The sequence below is a fragment of the Hypanus sabinus genome, chromosome 5, assembly GCF_030144855.1.
Source record: "Hypanus sabinus isolate sHypSab1 chromosome 5, sHypSab1.hap1, whole genome shotgun sequence".
NCBI classification, from domain to species: domain Eukaryota; kingdom Metazoa; phylum Chordata; class Chondrichthyes; order Myliobatiformes; family Dasyatidae; genus Hypanus; species Hypanus sabinus.
The window spans coordinates 148,885,109-148,903,227 of record NC_082710.1 but is presented as its reverse complement, the minus strand read 5'-3'; the positions used below and the strand labels follow the sequence as shown (position 1 = coordinate 148,903,227).

General features: G+C 61.6%; 1 protein-coding gene across 1 annotated transcript in view; it reads left to right on the top strand.

The window, feature by feature from the left end:
• Nucleotides 1-18,119, top strand: part of LOC132394437 (nitric oxide synthase 1-like) — a 168,616-nt gene that overhangs the window by 91,105 nt on the left and 59,392 nt on the right. Inside the window, exon 14 of the mRNA XM_059970597.1 lies at nt 15,434-15,492. Within this exon, the coding sequence (XP_059826580.1) occupies nt 15,434-15,492 (59 nt within the window). The remainder of the gene's footprint in view (nt 1-15,433; nt 15,493-18,119) is intronic.

Genomic DNA, 18,119 nt, shown 5'->3' with positions numbered 1-18,119 from the left:
ATCAGTGTCACCCTCTGCCTCCCCGGTCCATCGGGCTGTGATAGTGTCACCCTCTGCCTCCCCGGTCCATCGGGCTGTGATAGTGTCACCCTCTCCCTCCCCGGTCCATCGGGCTGTGATAGTGTCACCCTCTCTCTCCCCAGTCCATCGGGCTGTGATAGTGTCACCCTCTGCTTCCCCGGTGCATCGGGCTGTGATAGTGTCACCCTCTCACTCCCCGGTCCATCGGGCTGTGATAGTGTCACCCTCTGCCTCCCCGATCCATCAGGCTGTGATAGTGTCACCCTCTGCCTCCCCGGTCCATCGGGCTGTGATAGTGTCACCCTCTCCCTCCCCAGTCCATCGGGCTGTGATAGAGTCACCCTCTCCCTCCCCAGTCCATCGGGCTGTGATAGGGGTCACCCTCTGCCTCCCCGGTCCATCGGGCTGTAATCAGTGTCACACTCTGTATCCCCGGTCCATCGGGCTGTGATAGTGTAACCCTCTGTCTCCCCGGTCCATCGGGCTGTGATAGTGTCACCCTCTGTCTCCGCGGCCCATCTGGCTGTGATCGTGTCACCCTCTCCCTCCCCTGTCCATCGGGCTGTGATAGTGTCACCCTCTTCCTCCCCGGTCCATCGGGCTGTGATAGTGTCACCCTCTGTCTCCCCGGTCCATCGGGCTGTGATAGTGTCACCCTCTGTCTCCCCGGTCCGTCGGGCTGTGATAGGGGTCACCCTCTGCCTCCCCGGTCCATCGGGCTGTGCTAGGGTTCACCCTCTCCCTCCCCGGTCCATCGGGCTGTGCTAGGGTTCACCCTCTCCCTCCCCGATCCATCGGGCTGTGATAGGGGTCACCCTCTCCCTCCCCGGTCCATCGGGCTGTGATAGTGTCACCCTCTCCCTCCCCGGTCCATCGGGCTGTGATAGTGTCACCCTCTGTCTCCCCGATCCATCGGGCTGTGATAGTGTCACCCTCTGTCTCCCCGATCCATCGGGCTGTGATAAGGGTCACCCTCTGCCTCCCTGGTCCATCGGGCTGTGATAGTGTCACCCTCTGTCTCCCCGATCCATCGGGCTGTGATAGTGTCACCCTCTGTCTCCCCGATCCATCGGGCTGTGATAAGGGTCACCCTCTGCCTCCACGGTCCATTGGGCTGTGATAGTGTCACCCTCTGTCTCCCTGATCCATCGGGCTGTGATAGTGTCACCACCTGTCTCCCCGGTCCATCAGGCTGTGATAGTGTCACCCTCTGCCTCCCCGGTCCATCAGGCTGTGATAGTGTCACCTTCTGCCTGCCCGATCCATCGGGCTGTGATAGGGTCACCCTCTGTCTCCCCGATCCATCGGGCTGTGATAGTGTCACCCTCTGTCTCCCCGGTCAATCTGGCTGTGATAGTGTCACCCTCTCCCTCCCCAGTCCATCGGGCTGTGATAGTGTCACCCTCTGCCTCCCCGGTCCATCGGGCTGTGATCAGTGTCACCCTCTGCCTCCCCGATCCATCGGGCTGTGATAGTGTCACCCTCTGCCTCCCCAGTCCATCGGGCTGTGATCAGTGTCACCCTCTCCCTCCCCAGTCCATCAGGCTGTGATAGTGTCACCCTCTCACTCCACAGTCCATCAGGCTGTGATCAGTGTCACCCTCTCCCTCCCCGGTCCATCGGGCTGTGATCAGTGTCACCCTCTGCCTCCCCGGTCCATCGGGCTGTGATAGTGTCACCCTCTGCCTCCCCGGTCCATCGGGCTGTGATAGTGTCACCCTCTCCCTCCCCGGTCCATCGGGCTGTGATAGTGTCACCCTCTCTCTCCCCAGTCCATCGGGCTGTGATAGTGTCACCCTCTGTCTCCCCGGTCCATCGGGCTGTGATAGTGTCACCCTCTCACTCCCCGGTCCATCGGGCTGTGATAGTGTCACCCTCTCACTCCACAGTCCATCAGGCTGTGATCAGTGTCACCCTCTCCCTCCCCGGTCCATCGGGCTGTGATCAGTGTCACCCTCTGCCTCCCCGGTCCATCGGGCTGTGATAGTGTCACCCTCTGCCTCCCCGGTCCATCGGGCTGTGATAGTGTCACCCTCTCCCTCCCCGGTCCATCGGGCTGTGATAGTGTCACCCTCTCTCTCCCCAGTCCATCGGGCTGTGATAGTGTCACCCTCTGCTTCCCCGGTGCATCGGGCTGTGATAGTGTCACCCTCTCACTCCCCGGTCCATCGGGCTGTGATCAGTGTCACCCTCTGGCTCTCCGTGTCCATCGGGCTGTGATAGTGTCACCCTCTGCCTCCCCGATCCATCAGGCTGTGATAGTGTCACCCTCTGCCTCCCCGGTCCATCGGGCTGTGATAGTGTCACCCTCTCCCTCCCCGGTCCATCGGGCTGTGATAGTGTCACCCTCTCACTCCCCAGTCTATCAGGCTGTGATCAGTGTCACCCTCTGGCTCTCCGTGTCCAGCGGGCTGTGATAGTGTCACCCTCTCCCTCCCCAGTCCATCGGGCTGTGATAGTGTCACCCTCTCACTCCCCAGTCCATCAGGCTGTGATCAGTGTCACCCTCTCCCTCCCCGGTCCATCGGGCTGTGATCAGTGTCACCCTCTGCCTCCCCGGTCCATCGGGCTGTGATAGTGTCACCCTCTCCCTCCCCGGTCCATCGGGCTGTGATCAGTGTCACCCTCTGCCTCCCCGGTCCATCGGGCTGTGATAGTGTCACCCTCTCCCTCCCCGGTCCATCGGGCTGTGATAGTGTCACCGTCTCTCTCCCCAGTCCATCGGGCTGTGATAGTGTCACCCTCTGCTTCCCCGGTCCATCGGGCTGTGATAGTGTCACCCTCTCCCTCCCCGGTCCATCGGGCTGTGATCAGTGTCACCCTCTCCCTTCCCGGTCCATCGGGCTGTGATAGTGTCACCCTCTCCCTCCCCGGTCCATCGGGCTGTGATAGTGTCACCCTCTCCCTCCCCGGTCCGTCGGGCTGTGATAGTGTCACCCTCTCCCTCCCCGGTCCATCGGGCTGTGATAGTGTCACCCTCTGCCTCCCCAGTCCATCGGGCTGTGATAGTGTCACCCTCTCCCTCCCCGGTCCATCGGGCTGTGATAGTGTCACCCTCTGCCTCCCCAGTCCATCGGGCTGTGATAGGAGTCACCCTCTCCCTCCCCTGTCCATCGGGCTGTGATAGGGGTCACCCTCTGCCTCCCCGGTCCATCGGGCTGTGATCAGTGTCACACTCTGTATCCCCGGTCCATCGGGCTGTGATAGTGTCACCCTCTGTCTCCCCGGTCCATCGGGCTGTGATAGTGTCACCCTCTGTCTCCCCGGTCCATTGGGCTGTGATAGTGTCACCCTCTCCCTCCTTGGTCCATCGGGCTGTGATAGTGTCACCCTCTGCCTCCCCGGTCCATCGGGCTGTGATAGTGTCACCCTCTGTCTCCCCGGTCCATCGGGCTGTGATATTGTCACCTTCTGTCTCCCCGGTCCGTCGGGCTGTGATAGGGGTCACCCTCTGCCTCCCCGGTCCATCGGGCTGTGATAGGGTTCACCCTCTCCCTCCCCGATCCATCGGGCTGTGATAGGGGTCACCCTCTGCCTCCCCAGTCCATCGGGCTGTGATAGAGTCACCCTCTCCCTCCCCAGTCCATCGGGCTGTGATAGGGGTCACCCTCTGCCTCCCCGGTCCATCGGGCTGTAATCAGTGTCACACTCTGTATCCCCGGTCCATCGGGCTGTGATAGTGCAACCCTCTGTCTCCCCGGTCCATCGGGCTGTGATAGTGTCACCCTCTGTCTCCGCGACCCATCTGGCTGTGATCGTGTCACCCTCTCCCTCCCCGGTCCATCGGGCTGTGATAGTGTCACCCTCTTCCTCCCCGGTCCATCGGGCTGTGATAGTGTCACCCTCTGTCTCCCCGGTCCATCGGGCTGTGATAGTGTCACCCTCTGTCTCCCCGGTCCGTCGGGCTGTGATAGGGGTCACCCTCTGCCTCCCCGGTCCATCGGGCTGTGCTAGGGTTCACCCTCTCCCTCCCCGGTCCATCGGGCTGTGCTAGGGTTCACCCTCTCCCTCCCCGATCCATCGGGCTGTGATAGGGGTCACCCTCTCCCTCCCCGGTCCATCGGGCTGTGATAGTGTCACCCTCTCCCTCCCCGGTCCATCGGGCTGTGATAGTGTCACCCTCTGTCTCCCCGATCCATCGGGCTGTGATAGTGTCACCCTCTGTCTCCCCGATCCATCGGGCTGTGATAAGGGTCACCCTCTGCCTCCCTGGTCCATCGGGCTGTGATAGTGTCACCCTCTGTCTCCCCGATCCATCGGGCTGTGATAGTGTCACCCTCTGTCTCCCCGATCCATCGGGCTGTGATAAGGGTCACCCTCTGCCTCCACGGTCCATTGGGCTGTGATAGTGTCACCCTCTGTCTCCCTGATCCATCGGGCTGTGATAGTGTCACCACCTGTCTCCCCGGTCCATCAGGCTGTGATAGTGTCACCCTCTGCCTCCCCGGTCCATCAGGCTGTGATAGTGTCACCTTCTGCCTGCCCGATCCATCGGGCTGTGATAGGGTCACCCTCTGTCTCCCCGATCCATCGGGCTGTGATAGTGTCACCCTCTGTCTCCCCGGTCAATCTGGCTGTGATAGTGTCACCCTCTCCCTCCCCAGTCCATCGGGCTGTGATAGTGTCACCCTCTGCCTCCCCGGTCCATCGGGCTGTGATCAGTGTCACCCTCTGCCTCCCCGATCCATCGGGCTGTGATAGTGTCACCCTCTGCCTCCCCAGTCCATCGGGCTGTGATAGTGTCACCCTCTCACTCTCCAGTCCATCGGGCTGTAATAGTGTCACCCTCTCACTCCACAGTCCATCAGGCTGTGATCAGTGTCACCCTCTGCCTCCCCGGTCCATCGGGCTGTGATAGTGTCACCCTCTCCCTCCCCGGTCCATCGGGCTGTGATCAGTGTCACCCTCTCCCTCCCCGGTCCATCGGGCTGTGATAGTGTCACCCTCTCACTCCACAGTCCATCAGGCTGTGATCAGTGTCACCCTCTGCCTCCCCGGTCCATCGGGCTGTGATAGTGTCACCCTCTGCCTCCCCGGTCCATCGGGCTGTGATAGTGTCACCCTCTCTCTCCCCAGTCCATCGGGCTGTGATAGTGTCACCCTCTGCTTCCCCGGTGCATCGGGCTGTGATACTGTCACCCTCTCCCTCCCTGGTCCATCGGGCTGTGATCAGTGTCACCCTCTGGCTCTCCGTGACCATCGGGCTGTGATCAGTGTCACCCTCTCCCTCCCCGGTCCATCGGGCTGTGATAGTGTCACCCTCTGCCTCCCCGGTCCATCGGGCTGTGATAGTGTCACCCTCTCTCTCCCCAGTCCATCGGGCTGTGATAGTGTCACCCTCTGCTTCCCCGGTGCATCGGGCTGTGATAGTGTCACCCTCTCCCTCCCTGGTCCATCGGGCTGTGATCAGTGTCACCCTCTGGCTCTCCGTGACCATCGGGCTGTAATAGTGTCACCCTCTCACTCCACAGTCCATCAGGCTGTGATCAGTGTCACCCTCTCCCTCCCCGGTCCATCGGGCTGTGATAGTGTCACCCTCTCACTCCACAGTCCATCAGGCTGTGATCAGTGTCACCCTCTGCCTCCCCGGTCCATCGGGCTGTGATAGTGTCACCCTCTGCCTCCCCGGTCCATCGGGCTGTGATAGTGTCACCCTCTCTCTCCCCAGTCCATCGGGCTGTGATAGTGTCACCCTCTGCTTCCCCGGTGCATCGGGCTGTGATAGTGTCACCCTCTCCCTCCCTGGTCCATCGGGCTGTGATCAGTGTCACCCTCTGGCTCTCTGTGACCATCGGGCTGTGATCAGTGTCACCCTCTCCCTCCCCGGTCCATCGGGCTGTGATCAGTGTCACCCTCTCCCTCCCCGGTCCATCGGGCTGTGATAGTGTCACCCTCTGCCTCCCCGGTCCATCGGGCTGTGATAGTGTCACCCTCTCCCTCCCCGGTCCATCGGGCTGTGATAGTGTCACCCTCTCTCTCCCCAGTCCATCGGGCTGTGATAGTGTCACCCTCTGCTTCCCCGGTCCATCGGGCTGTGATAGTTTCACCCTCTCCCTCCCCGGTCCATCGGGCTGTGATAGTGTCACCCTCTCCCTCCCCGGTCCATCGGGCTGTGATAGTGTCACCCTCTCTCTCCCCAGTCCATCGGGCTGTGATAGTGTCACCCTCTCCCTCCCCGGTCCGTCGGGCTGTGATAGTGTCACCCTCTGTCTCCGCGACCCATCTGGCTGTGATCGTGTCACCCTCTCCCTCCCCGGTCCATCGGGCTGTGATAGTGTCACCCTCTTCCTCCCCGGTCCATCGGGCTGTGATAGTGTCACCCTCTGTCTCCCCGGTCCATCGGGCTGTGATAGTGTCACCCTCTGTCTCCCCGGTCCGTCGGGCTGTGATAGGGGTCACCCTCTGCCTCCCCGGTCCATCGGGCTGTGCTAGGGTTCACCCTCTCCCTCCCCGGTCCATCGGGCTGTGCTAGGGTTCACCCTCTCCCTCCCCGATCCATCGGGCTGTGATAGGGGTCACCCTCTCCCTCCCCGGTCCATCGGGCTGTGATAGTGTCACCCTCTCCCTCCCCGGTCCATCGGGCTGTGATAGTGTCACCCTCTGTCTCCCCGATCCATCGGGCTGTGATAGTGTCACCCTCTGTCTCCCCGATCCATCGGGCTGTGATAAGGGTCACCCTCTGCCTCCCTGGTCCATCGGGCTGTGATAGTGTCACCCTCTGTCTCCCCGATCCATCGGGCTGTGATAGTGTCACCCTCTGTCTCCCCGATCCATCGGGCTGTGATAAGGGTCACCCTCTGCCTCCACGGTCCATTGGGCTGTGATAGTGTCACCCTCTGTCTCCCTGATCCATCGGGCTGTGATAGTGTCACCACCTGTCTCCCCGGTCCATCAGGCTGTGATAGTGTCACCCTCTGCCTCCCCGGTCCATCAGGCTGTGATAGTGTCACCTTCTGCCTGCCCGATCCATCGGGCTGTGATAGGGTCACCCTCTGTCTCCCCGATCCATCGGGCTGTGATAGTGTCACCCTCTGTCTCCCCGGTCAATCTGGCTGTGATAGTGTCACCCTCTCCCTCCCCAGTCCATCGGGCTGTGATAGTGTCACCCTCTGCCTCCCCGGTCCATCGGGCTGTGATCAGTGTCACCCTCTGCCTCCCCGATCCATCGGGCTGTGATAGTGTCACCCTCTGCCTCCCCAGTCCATCGGGCTGTGATAGTGTCACCCTCTCACTCTCCAGTCCATCGGGCTGTAATAGTGTCACCCTCTCACTCCACAGTCCATCAGGCTGTGATCAGTGTCACCCTCTGCCTCCCCGGTCCATCGGGCTGTGATAGTGTCACCCTCTCCCTCCCCGGTCCATCGGGCTGTGATCAGTGTCACCCTCTCCCTCCCCGGTCCATCGGGCTGTGATAGTGTCACCCTCTCACTCCACAGTCCATCAGGCTGTGATCAGTGTCACCCTCTGCCTCCCCGGTCCATCGGGCTGTGATAGTGTCACCCTCTGCCTCCCCGGTCCATCGGGCTGTGATAGTGTCACCCTCTCTCTCCCCAGTCCATCGGGCTGTGATAGTGTCACCCTCTGCTTCCCCGGTGCATCGGGCTGTGATACTGTCACCCTCTCCCTCCCTGGTCCATCGGGCTGTGATCAGTGTCACCCTCTGGCTCTCCGTGACCATCGGGCTGTGATCAGTGTCACCCTCTCCCTCCCCGGTCCATCGGGCTGTGATAGTGTCACCCTCTGCCTCCCCGGTCCATCGGGCTGTGATAGTGTCACCCTCTCTCTCCCCAGTCCATCGGGCTGTGATAGTGTCACCCTCTGCTTCCCCGGTGCATCGGGCTGTGATAGTGTCACCCTCTCCCTCCCTGGTCCATCGGGCTGTGATCAGTGTCACCCTCTGGCTCTCCGTGACCATCGGGCTGTAATAGTGTCACCCTCTCACTCCACAGTCCATCAGGCTGTGATCAGTGTCACCCTCTCCCTCCCCGGTCCATCGGGCTGTGATAGTGTCACCCTCTCACTCCACAGTCCATCAGGCTGTGATCAGTGTCACCCTCTGCCTCCCCGGTCCATCGGGCTGTGATAGTGTCACCCTCTGCCTCCCCGGTCCATCGGGCTGTGATAGTGTCACCCTCTCTCTCCCCAGTCCATCGGGCTGTGATAGTGTCACCCTCTGCTTCCCCGGTGCATCGGGCTGTGATAGTGTCACCCTCTCCCTCCCTGGTCCATCGGGCTGTGATCAGTGTCACCCTCTGGCTCTCTGTGACCATCGGGCTGTGATCAGTGTCACCCTCTCCCTCCCCGGTCCATCGGGCTGTGATCAGTGTCACCCTCTCCCTCCCCGGTCCATCGGGCTGTGATAGTGTCACCCTCTGCCTCCCCGGTCCATCGGGCTGTGATAGTGTCACCCTCTCCCTCCCCGGTCCATCGGGCTGTGATAGTGTCACCCTCTCTCTCCCCAGTCCATCGGGCTGTGATAGTGTCACCCTCTGCTTCCCCGGTCCATCGGGCTGTGATAGTTTCACCCTCTCCCTCCCCGGTCCATCGGGCTGTGATAGTGTCACCCTCTCCCTCCCCGGTCCATCGGGCTGTGATAGTGTCACCCTCTCTCTCCCCAGTCCATCGGGCTGTGATAGTGTCACCCTCTCCCTCCCCGGTCCGTCGGGCTGTGATAGTGTCACCCTCTCCCTCCCCGGTCCATCGGGCTCTGATAGTGTCACCCTCTGCCTCCCCAGTCCATCGGGCTGTGATAGTGTCACCCTCTCCCTCCCCGGTCCATCGGGCTGTGATAGTGTCACCCTCTGCCTCCCCGGTCCGTCGGGCTGTGATAGTGTCACCCTCTCCCTCCCCGGTCCATCGGGCTCTGATAGTGTCACCCTCTGCCTCCCCAGTCCATCGGGCTGTGATAGTGTCATCCTCTGTCTCCCCGGTCCATCGTGCTGTGATAGTGTCACCCTCTCCCTCCTTGGTTCATCGGGCTGTGATAGTGTCACCCTCTCCCTCCCCGGTCCATCGGGCTGTGATAGTGTCACCCTCTGCCTCCCCGGTCCGTCGGGCTGTGATAGTGTCACCCTCTCCCTCCCCGGTCCATCGGGCTCTGATAGTGTCACCCTCTGCCTCCCCAGTCCATCGGGCTGTGATAGTGTCATCCTCTGTCTCCCCGGTCCATCGTGCTGTGATAGTGTCACCCTCTCCCTCCTTGGTTCATCGGGCTGTGATAATGTCACCCTCTGCCTCCCCGGTCCATCGGGCTGTGATAGTGTCACCCTCTGTCTCCCCGGTCCATCGGGCTGTGATAGTGTCACACTCTGTCTCCCCGGTCCGTTGGGCTGTGATAGGGGTCACCCTCTGCCTCCCCGGTCCATCGGGCTGTGATAGGGTTCACCCTCTCCCTCCCCGATCCATCGGGCTGTGATAGGGGTCACCCTCTGCCTCCCCAGTCCATCGGGCTGTGATAGAGTCACCCTCTCCCTCCCCAGTCCATCGGGCTGTGATAGGGGTCACCCTCGGCCTCCCCGGTACATCGGGCTGTAATCAGTGTCACACTCTGTATCCCCGGTCCATCGGGCTGTGATAGTGTCACCCTCTGTCTCCCCGGTCCATCGGGCTGTGATAGTGTCACCCTCTCCCTCCCCGGTCCATCTGGCTGTGATAGTGTCACCCTCTGCCTCCCCGGTCCATCGGGCTGTGATAGTGTCACCCTCTGTCTCCCCGGTCCATCGGGCTGTGATAGTGTCACCCTCTGTCTCCCCGGTCCGTCGGGCTGTGATAGGGGTCACCCTCTGCCTCCCCGGTCCATCGGGCTGTGCTAGGGTTCACCCTCTCCCTCCCCGATCCATCGGGCTGTGATAGGGGTCACCCTCTCCCTCCCCGGTCCATCGGACTGTGATAGTGTCACCCTCTCCCTCCCCGGTCCATCGGGCTGTGATAGTGTCACCCTCTGTCTCCCCGATCCATCGGGCTGTGATAGTGTCACCCTCTGTCTCCCCGGTCCATCGGGCTGTGATAGTGTCACCCTCTGTCTCCCCGGTCCATCGGGCTGTGATAGTGTCACCCTCTCCCTCCTTGGTCCATCGGGCTGTGATAGTGTCACCCTCTTTCTCCCCGGTCCATCGGGCTGTGATAGTGTCACCCTCTGTCTCCCCGGTCCATCGGGCTGTGATAGTGTCACCCTCTGTCTCCCCGGTCCGTCGGGCTGTGATAGGGGTCACCCTCTGCCTCCCCGGTCCATCGGGCTGTGATAAGGTTCACCCTCTCCCTCCCCGATCCATCGGGCTGTGATAGGGGTCACCCTCTCCCTCCCCAGTCCATCGGGCTGTGATAGGGGTCACCCTCTGCCTCCCCGGTCCATCGGGCTGTAATCAGTGTCACACTCTGTATCCCCGGTCCATCGGGCTGTGATAGTGTCACCCTCTGTCTCCCCGGTCCATCGGGCTGTGATAGTGTCACCCTCTGTCTCCCCGGTCCATCGGGCTGTGATAGTGTCACCCTCTGTCTCCCCGGTCCGTCGGGCTGTGATAGGGGTCACCCTCTGCCTCCCCGGTCCATCGGGCTGTGCTAGGGTTCACCCTCTCCCTCCCCGATCCATCGGGCTGTGATAGGGGTCACCCTCTCCCTCCCCGGTCCATCGGGCTGTGATAGTGTCACCCTCTCCCTCCCCGGTCCATCGGGCTGTGATAGTGTCACCCTCTGCCTCCCCGGTCCATCGGGCTGTGATAGTGTCACCCTCTCCCTCCCCGGTCCATCGGGCTGTGATAGTGTCACCCTCTCTCTCCCCAGTCCATCGGGCTGTGATAGTGTCACCCTCTGCTTCCCCGGTCCATCGGGCTGTGATAGTGTCACCCTCTCCCTCCCCTGTCCATCAGGCTGTGATCAGTGTCACCCTCTCCCTCCCCGGTCCATCGGGCTGTGATCAGTGTCACCCTCTCCCTCCCCGGTCCATCGGGTTGTGATAGTGTCACCCTCTGCCTCCCCGGTCCATCGGGCTGTGATAGTGTCACCCTCTCCCTCCCCGGTCCATCGGGCTGTGATAGTGTCACCCTCTCTCTCCCCAGTCCATCGGGCTGTGATAGTGTCACCCTCTGCTTCCCCGGTCCATCGGGCTGTGATAGTGTCACCCTCTCCCTCCCCGGTCCATCGGGCTGTGATCAGTGTCACCCTCTCCCTCCCCGGTCCATCGGGCTGTGATAAGGGTCACACTCTCCCTTCCCGGTCCATCGGGCTGTGATAGTGTCACCCTCTCCCTCCCCGGTCCATCGGGCTGTGATAGTGTCACCCTCTCCCTCCCCGGTCCATCGGGCTGTGATAGTGTCACCCTCTCTCTCCCCAGTCCATCGGGCTGTGATAGTGTCACCCTCTCCCTCCCCGGTCCGTCGGGCTGTGATAGTGTCACCCTCTCCCTCCCCGGTCCATCGGGCTCTGATAGTGTCACCCTCTCCCTCCCCGGTCCATCGGGCTCTGATAGTGTCACCCTCTGCCTCCCCAGTCCATTGGGCTTTGATAGTGTCACCCTCTGTCTCCCCGGTCCATCGTGCTGTGATAGTGTCACCCTCTCCCTCCTTGGTCCATCGGGCTGTGATAGTGTCACACTCTGTATCCCCGGTCCATCGGGCTGTGATAGTGTCACCCTCTGTATCCCCGGTCCATCGGGCTGTGATAGTGTCACCCTCTGTCTCCCCGGTCCATCGGGCTGTGATAGTGTCACCCTCTGTCTCCCCGGTCCATCGGGCTGTGATAGTGTCACCCTCTGCCTCCCCGGTCCATCGGGCTGTGATAGTGTCACCCTCTGTCTCCCCGGTCCATCGGGCTGTGATAGTGTCACCCTCTGTCTCCCCGGTCCGTCGGGCTGTGATAGGGGTCACCCTCTGCCTCCCCGGTCCATCGGGCTGTGCTAGGGTTCACCCTCTCCCTCCCCGATCCATCGGGCTGTGATAGGGGTCACCCTCTCCCTCCCCGGTCCATCGGGCTGTGATAGTGTCACCCTCTCCCTCCCCGGTCCATCGGGCTGTGATAGTGTCACCCTCTGCCTCCCCGGTCCATCGGGCTGTGATAGTGTCACCCTCTCCCTCCCCGGTCCATCGGGCTGTGATAGTGTCACCCTCTCTCTCCCCAGTCCATCGGGCTGTGATAGTGTCACCCTCTGCTTCCCCGGTCCATCGGGCTGTGATAGTGTCACCCTCTCCCTCCCCGGTCCATCGGGTTGTGATAGTGTCACCCTCTGCCTCCCTGGTCCATCGGGCTGTGATAGTGTCACCCTCTCCCTCCCCGGTCCATCGGGCTGTGATAGTGTCACCCTCTCTCTCCCCAGTCCATCGGGCTGTGATAGTGTCACCCTCTGCTTCCCCGGTCCATCGGGCTGTGATAGTGTCACCCTCTCCCTCCCCGGTCCATCGGGCTGTGATCAGTGTCACCCTCTCCCTTCCCGGTCCATCGGGCTGTGATAGTGTCACCCTCTCCCTCCCCGGTCCATCGGGCTGTGATAGTGTCACCCTCTCCCTCCCCGGTCCATCGGGCTGTGATAGTGTCACCCTCTCTCTCCCCAGTCCATCGGGCTGTGATAGTGTCACCCTCTCCCTCCCCGGTCCGTCGGGCTGTGATAGTGTCACCCTCTCCCTCCCCGGTCCATCGGGCTCTGATAGTGTCACCCTCTCCCTCCCCGGTCCATCGGGCTCTGATAGTGTCACCCTCTGCCTCCCCAGTCCATTGGGCTTTGATAGTGTCACCCTCTGTCTCCCCGGTCCATCGTGCTGTGATAGTGTCACCCTCTCCCTCCTTGGTCCATCGGGCTGTGATAGTGTCACCCTCTGCCTCCCCGGTCCATCGGGCTGTGATAGTGTCACCCTCTGTCTCCCCGGTCCATCGTGCTGTGATAGTGTCACCCTCTGTCTCCCCGGTCCATCGGGCTGTGATAGTGTCACCCTCTGCCTCCCCGGGCCATCGGGCTGTGATAGTGTCACCCTCTGTCTCCCCGGTCCATCGGGCTGTGATAGTGTCACACTCTGCCTCCCCGGTCCATCGGGCTGTGCTAGGGTTCACCCTCTCCCTCCCCGATCCATCGGGCTGTGATAGGGGTCACCCTCTCCCTCCCCGGTCCATCGGACTGTGATAGTGTCACCCTCTCCCTCCCCGGTCCATCGGGCTGTGATAGTGTCACCCTCTGTCTCCCCGATCCATCGGGCTGTGATAGTGTCACCCTCTGTCTCCCCGGTCCATCGGGCTGTGATAGTGTCACCCTCTGTCTCCTCGGTCCATCGGGCTGTGATAGTGTCACCCTCTGTCTCCCCGGTCCGTCGGGCTGTGATAGGGGTCACCCTCTGCCTCCCCGGTCCATCGGGCTGTGATAAGGTTCACCCTCTCCCTCCCCGATCCATCGGGCTGTGATAGGGGTCACCCTCTCCCTCCCCAGTCCATCGGGCTGTGATAGGGGTCACCCTCTGCCTCCCCGGTCCATCGGGCTGTAATCAGTGTCACACTCTGTATCCCCGGTCCATCGGGCTGTGCTAGGGTTCACCCTCTCCCTCCCCGGTCCATCGGGCTGTGATAGTGTCACCCTCTGTCTCCCCGGTCCATCGGGCTGTGATAGTGTCACCCTCTGCCTCCCCGGTCCATCGGGCTGTGATAGGGGTCACCCTCTCCCTCCCCAGTCCATCGGGCTGTGATAGGGGTCACCCTCTGCCTCCCCGGTCCATCGGGCTGTAATCAGTGTCACACTCTGTATCCCCGGTCCATCGGGCTGTGCTAGGGTTCACCCTCTCCCTCCCCGGTCCATCGGGCTGTGATAGTGTCACCCTCTGTCTCCCCGGTCCATCGGGCTGTGATAGTGTCACCCTCTGCCTCCCCGGTCCATCGGGCTGTGATAGTGTCACCCTCTGCCTCCCCGGTCCATCGGGCTGTGATAGTGTCACCCTCTGTCTCCCCGGTCCATCGGGCTGTGATAGTGTCACCCTCTGTCTCCCCGGTCCGTCGGGCTGTGATAGGGGTCACCCTCTGCCTCCCCGGTCCATCGGGCTGTGCTAGGGTTCACCCTCTCCCTCCCCGATCCATCGGGCTGTGATAGGGGTCACCCTCTCCCTCCCCGGTCCATCGGGCTGTGATAGTGTCACCCTCTCCCTCCCCGGTCCATCGGGCTGTGATAGTGTCACCCTCTCCCTCCCCGATCCATCGGGCTGTGATAGTGTCACCCTCTGTCTCCCCGATCCATCGGGCTGTGATAAGGGTCACCCTCTGCCTCCCCTGTCCATCGGGCTGTGATTGTGTCACCCTCTGTCTCCCCGATCCATCGGGCTGTGATAGTGTCACCCTCTGTCTCCCCGATCCATCGGGCTGTGATAAGGGTCACCCTCTGCCTCCCCGGTCCATTGGGCTGTGATAGTGTCACCCTCTGTCTCCCCGATCCATCGGGCTGTGATAGTGTCACCACCCGTCTCCCCGGTCCTTCGGGCTGTGATAGTGTCACCCTCTGCCTCCCCGGTCCATCGGGCTGTGATAGTGTCACCTTCTGCCTGCCCGATCCATTGGGCTGTGATAGTGTCACCCTCTGTCTCCCCGATCCATCGGGCTGTGATAGTGTCACCCTCTGTCTCCCCGGTCCATCGGGCTGTGATAGTGTCACCCTCTCCCTCCCCGGTCCATCGGGCTGTGATTGTGTCACCCTCTGTCTCCCCGATCCATCGGGCTGTGATAGTGTCACCCTCTGTCTCCCCGATCCATCGGGCTGTGATAAGGGTCACCCTCTGCCTCCCCGGTCCATTGGGCTGTGATAGTGTCACCCTCTGTCTCCCCGATCCATCGGGCTGTGATAGTGTCACCACCTGTCTCCCCGGTCCATCGGGCTGTGATAGTGTCACCCTCTGCCTCCCCGGTCCATCGGGCTGTGATAGTGTCACCTTCTTCCTGCCCGATCCATTGGGCTGTGATAGTGTCACCCTCTGTCTCCCCGATCCATCGGGCTGTGATAGTGTCACCCTCTGTCTCCCCGGTCCATCGTGCTGTGATAGTGTCACCCACTCCCTCCCCGGTCCATCGGGCTGTGATAGTGTCACCCTCTGCCTCCCCGGTCCATCGGGCTGTGATCAGTGTCACCCTCTGCCTCCCCGATCCATTGGGCTGTGATAGTGTCACCCTCTGCCTCCCCGGTCCATCGGGCTGTGATGGTGTCACCCTCTGCCCCCCGGTCCAGCGGGCTGTGATAGTGTCACCCTCTGCCTGCCCGGTCCATCGGGCTTTGATAGTGTCACCCTCTCCCTCCCCGGTCCATCGGGCTGTGATAGTGTCACCCTCTCCCTCCCCAGTCCATCGGGCTGTGATAGTTTCACCCTCTGGCTCTCCGTGTCCACACCAGGAGTGCGGTGGGGCTCGTGTTGGGACGGCTGCTGGAGCTGCCCCTTGAACTAACAAACTGATGGTCTTCCAGGCTTTTGCTGACCTTCTGATGAAAATGACTCACCCAGACTCCAGTCCGACAGAGCACAGGTGAGTTACCCCGGTGGGGAGTCTCTCCGAGCACAGCTTAGTCCTTCAATTCAAAATTGGGCTGATGGGGATCGGTGGAGGGTTGGGTCCTGTACCTGTTGTCTTTGGTCTGACAGGGATGGGGATTGGTGGAGGGTTGGGTCCTGTACCTGGTGTCTGTGGTCTGACAGGGATGGGGATTGGAGGAGGGTTGGGTCCTGTACCTGGTGTCTGTGGTCTGACTGGGATGGGGATCGGAGGAGGGTTGGGTCCTGTACCTGGTGTCTGTGGTCTGATGGGGATCATTGGAGGGTCGGGTCCTGTACCTGGTGTCTGTGGTCTGACAGGGATGGGGATCGGAGGAGGGTTGGGTCCTGTACCTGGTGTCTGTGGTCTGACAGGGATGGGGATCGGAGGAGGGTTGGGTCCTGTACCTGGTGTCTGTGGTCTGACTGGGATGGGGATCGGAGGATGGTTGGGTCCTGTACCTGGTGTCTGTGGTCTGATGGGGATCAGTGGAGGGTCGGGTCCTGTACCTGGTGTCTGTGGTCTGACAGGGATGGGGATCGGAGGAGGGTTGGGTCCTGTACCTGGTGTCTGTGGTCTGACTGGGATGGGGATCGGAGGAGGGTTGGGTCCTGTACCTGGTGTCTGTGGTCTGATGGGGATCATTGGAGGGTCGGGTCCTGTACCTGGTGTCTGTGGTCTGACAGGGATGGGGATCGGAGGAGTGTTGGGTCCTGTACCTGGTGTCTGTGGTCTGATGGGGATGGGGATTGGAGAAGGGTTGGGTCCTGTACCTGGTGTCTGTGGTCTGATGTGGATCGGTGGAGGGTTGGGTCCTGTACCTGGTGTCTGTGGTCTGACAGGGATGGGGATCGGTGGAGGGTTGGGTCCTGTACCTGGTGTCTGTGGTCTGATGGGGATCGGAGGAGGGTCGGGTCCTGTACCTGGTGTCTGTGGTCTGATGGGGATCAGTGGAGGGTTGGGTCCTGTACCTGGTGTCTGTGGACTGATGGGGATGGGGATTGGAGGAGGGTTGTGTCCTGTACCTGGTGTCTGTGGTCTGATGGGGATGGGGATCGGAGGAGGGTTGGGTCCTGTACCTGGTGTCTGTGGTCTGATGGGTATCGGTGGAGGGTCGGGTCCTGTACCTGGTGTCTGTGGTCTGATAGGTATCGGTGGAGGGTTGGGTCCTGTACCTGGTGTCTGTGGTCTGTTGGGAATCGGAGGAGTGTTCGGTCCTGTACCTGGTGTCTGTGGTCTGATGGGGATCGGTGGAGGGTTGGGTCCCGTACCTGGTGTCTGTGGTCTGATGGGGATCGGTGGAGGGTTGGGTCCTGTACCTGGTGTCTGTTGTCTGATGGGGATCAGTGGAGGGTTGGGTCCTGTACCTGGTGTCTGTGGTCTGACAGGGATGGGGATCAGTGGAGGGTTGGGTCCTGTACCTGGTGTCTGTGGTCTGATGGGGATTGGAGAAGGGTTGGGTCCTGTACCTGGTGTCTGTGGTCTGATGGGGATCGGAGGAGGGTCGGGTCCTGTACCTGGTGTCTGTGGTCTGATGGGGATCAGTGGAGTGTTGGGTCCTGTACCTGTTGTCTGTGGTCTGATGGGGATCAGTGGAGTGTTGGGTCCTGTACCTGGTGTCTGTGGTCTGATGGGGATCGGAGGAGGGTCGGGTCCTGTACCTGGTGTCTGTGGTCTGCTGGGGATCGGTGGAGGGTCGGGTCCTGTACCTGGTGTCTGTGGTCTGCTGGGGATCGGTGGAGGGTCGGGTCCTGTACCTGGTGTCTGTGGTCTGATGGGGATCGGTGGAGGGTTGGGTCCTGTACCTGGTGTCTGTAGTCTGATGGGGATTGGAGAAGGGTTGGGTCCTGTACCTGGTGTCTGTGGTCTGATGTGGATCGGAGGAGGGTTGGGTCCTGTACCTGGTGTCTGTGGTCTGATGGGGATGGGGATTGGAGAAGGGTTGGGTCCTGTACCTGGTGTCTGTGGTCTGATGGGGATCGGAGGAGGGTTGGGTCCTGTACCTGGTGTCTGTGGTCTGTTGGGAATCGGAGGAGTGTTCGGTCCTGTACCTGGTGTCTGTGGTCTGATGGGGATCGGTGGAGGGTTGGGTCCCGTACCTGGTGTCTGTGGTCTGATGGGGATCGGTGGAGGGTTGGGTCCTGTACCTGGTGTCTGTGGTCTGATGGGGATCGGTGGAGGGTCGGGTCCTGTACCTGGTGTCTGTGGTCTGATGGGGATCGGAGGAGCGTTGGGTCCTGTACCTGGTGTCTGTGGTCTGACAGGGATGGGGTTCGATGGAGGGTTGGGTCCTGTACCTGGTGTCTGTGGTCTGATGGGAATCAGATGAGGGTTGGGTCCTGTACCTGGTGTCTGTGGTCTGATGGGGATCAGTGGAGGGTTGGGTCCTGTACCTGGTGTCTGTGGTCTGATGGGGATCGGTGGAGGGTCGGGTCCTGTACCTCGTGTCTGTGGTCCGATGGGGATCGGTGGAGGGTTGGGTCCTGTACCTGGTGTCTGTGGTCTGACAGGGATGGGGATTGGTGGAGGGCTGGGTCCTACACCTCGTGTCTGTGGTCTGATGGGGATCAGTGGAGGGTTGGGTCCTGTACCTGGTGTCTTTGGTCTGACAGGGATGGGGA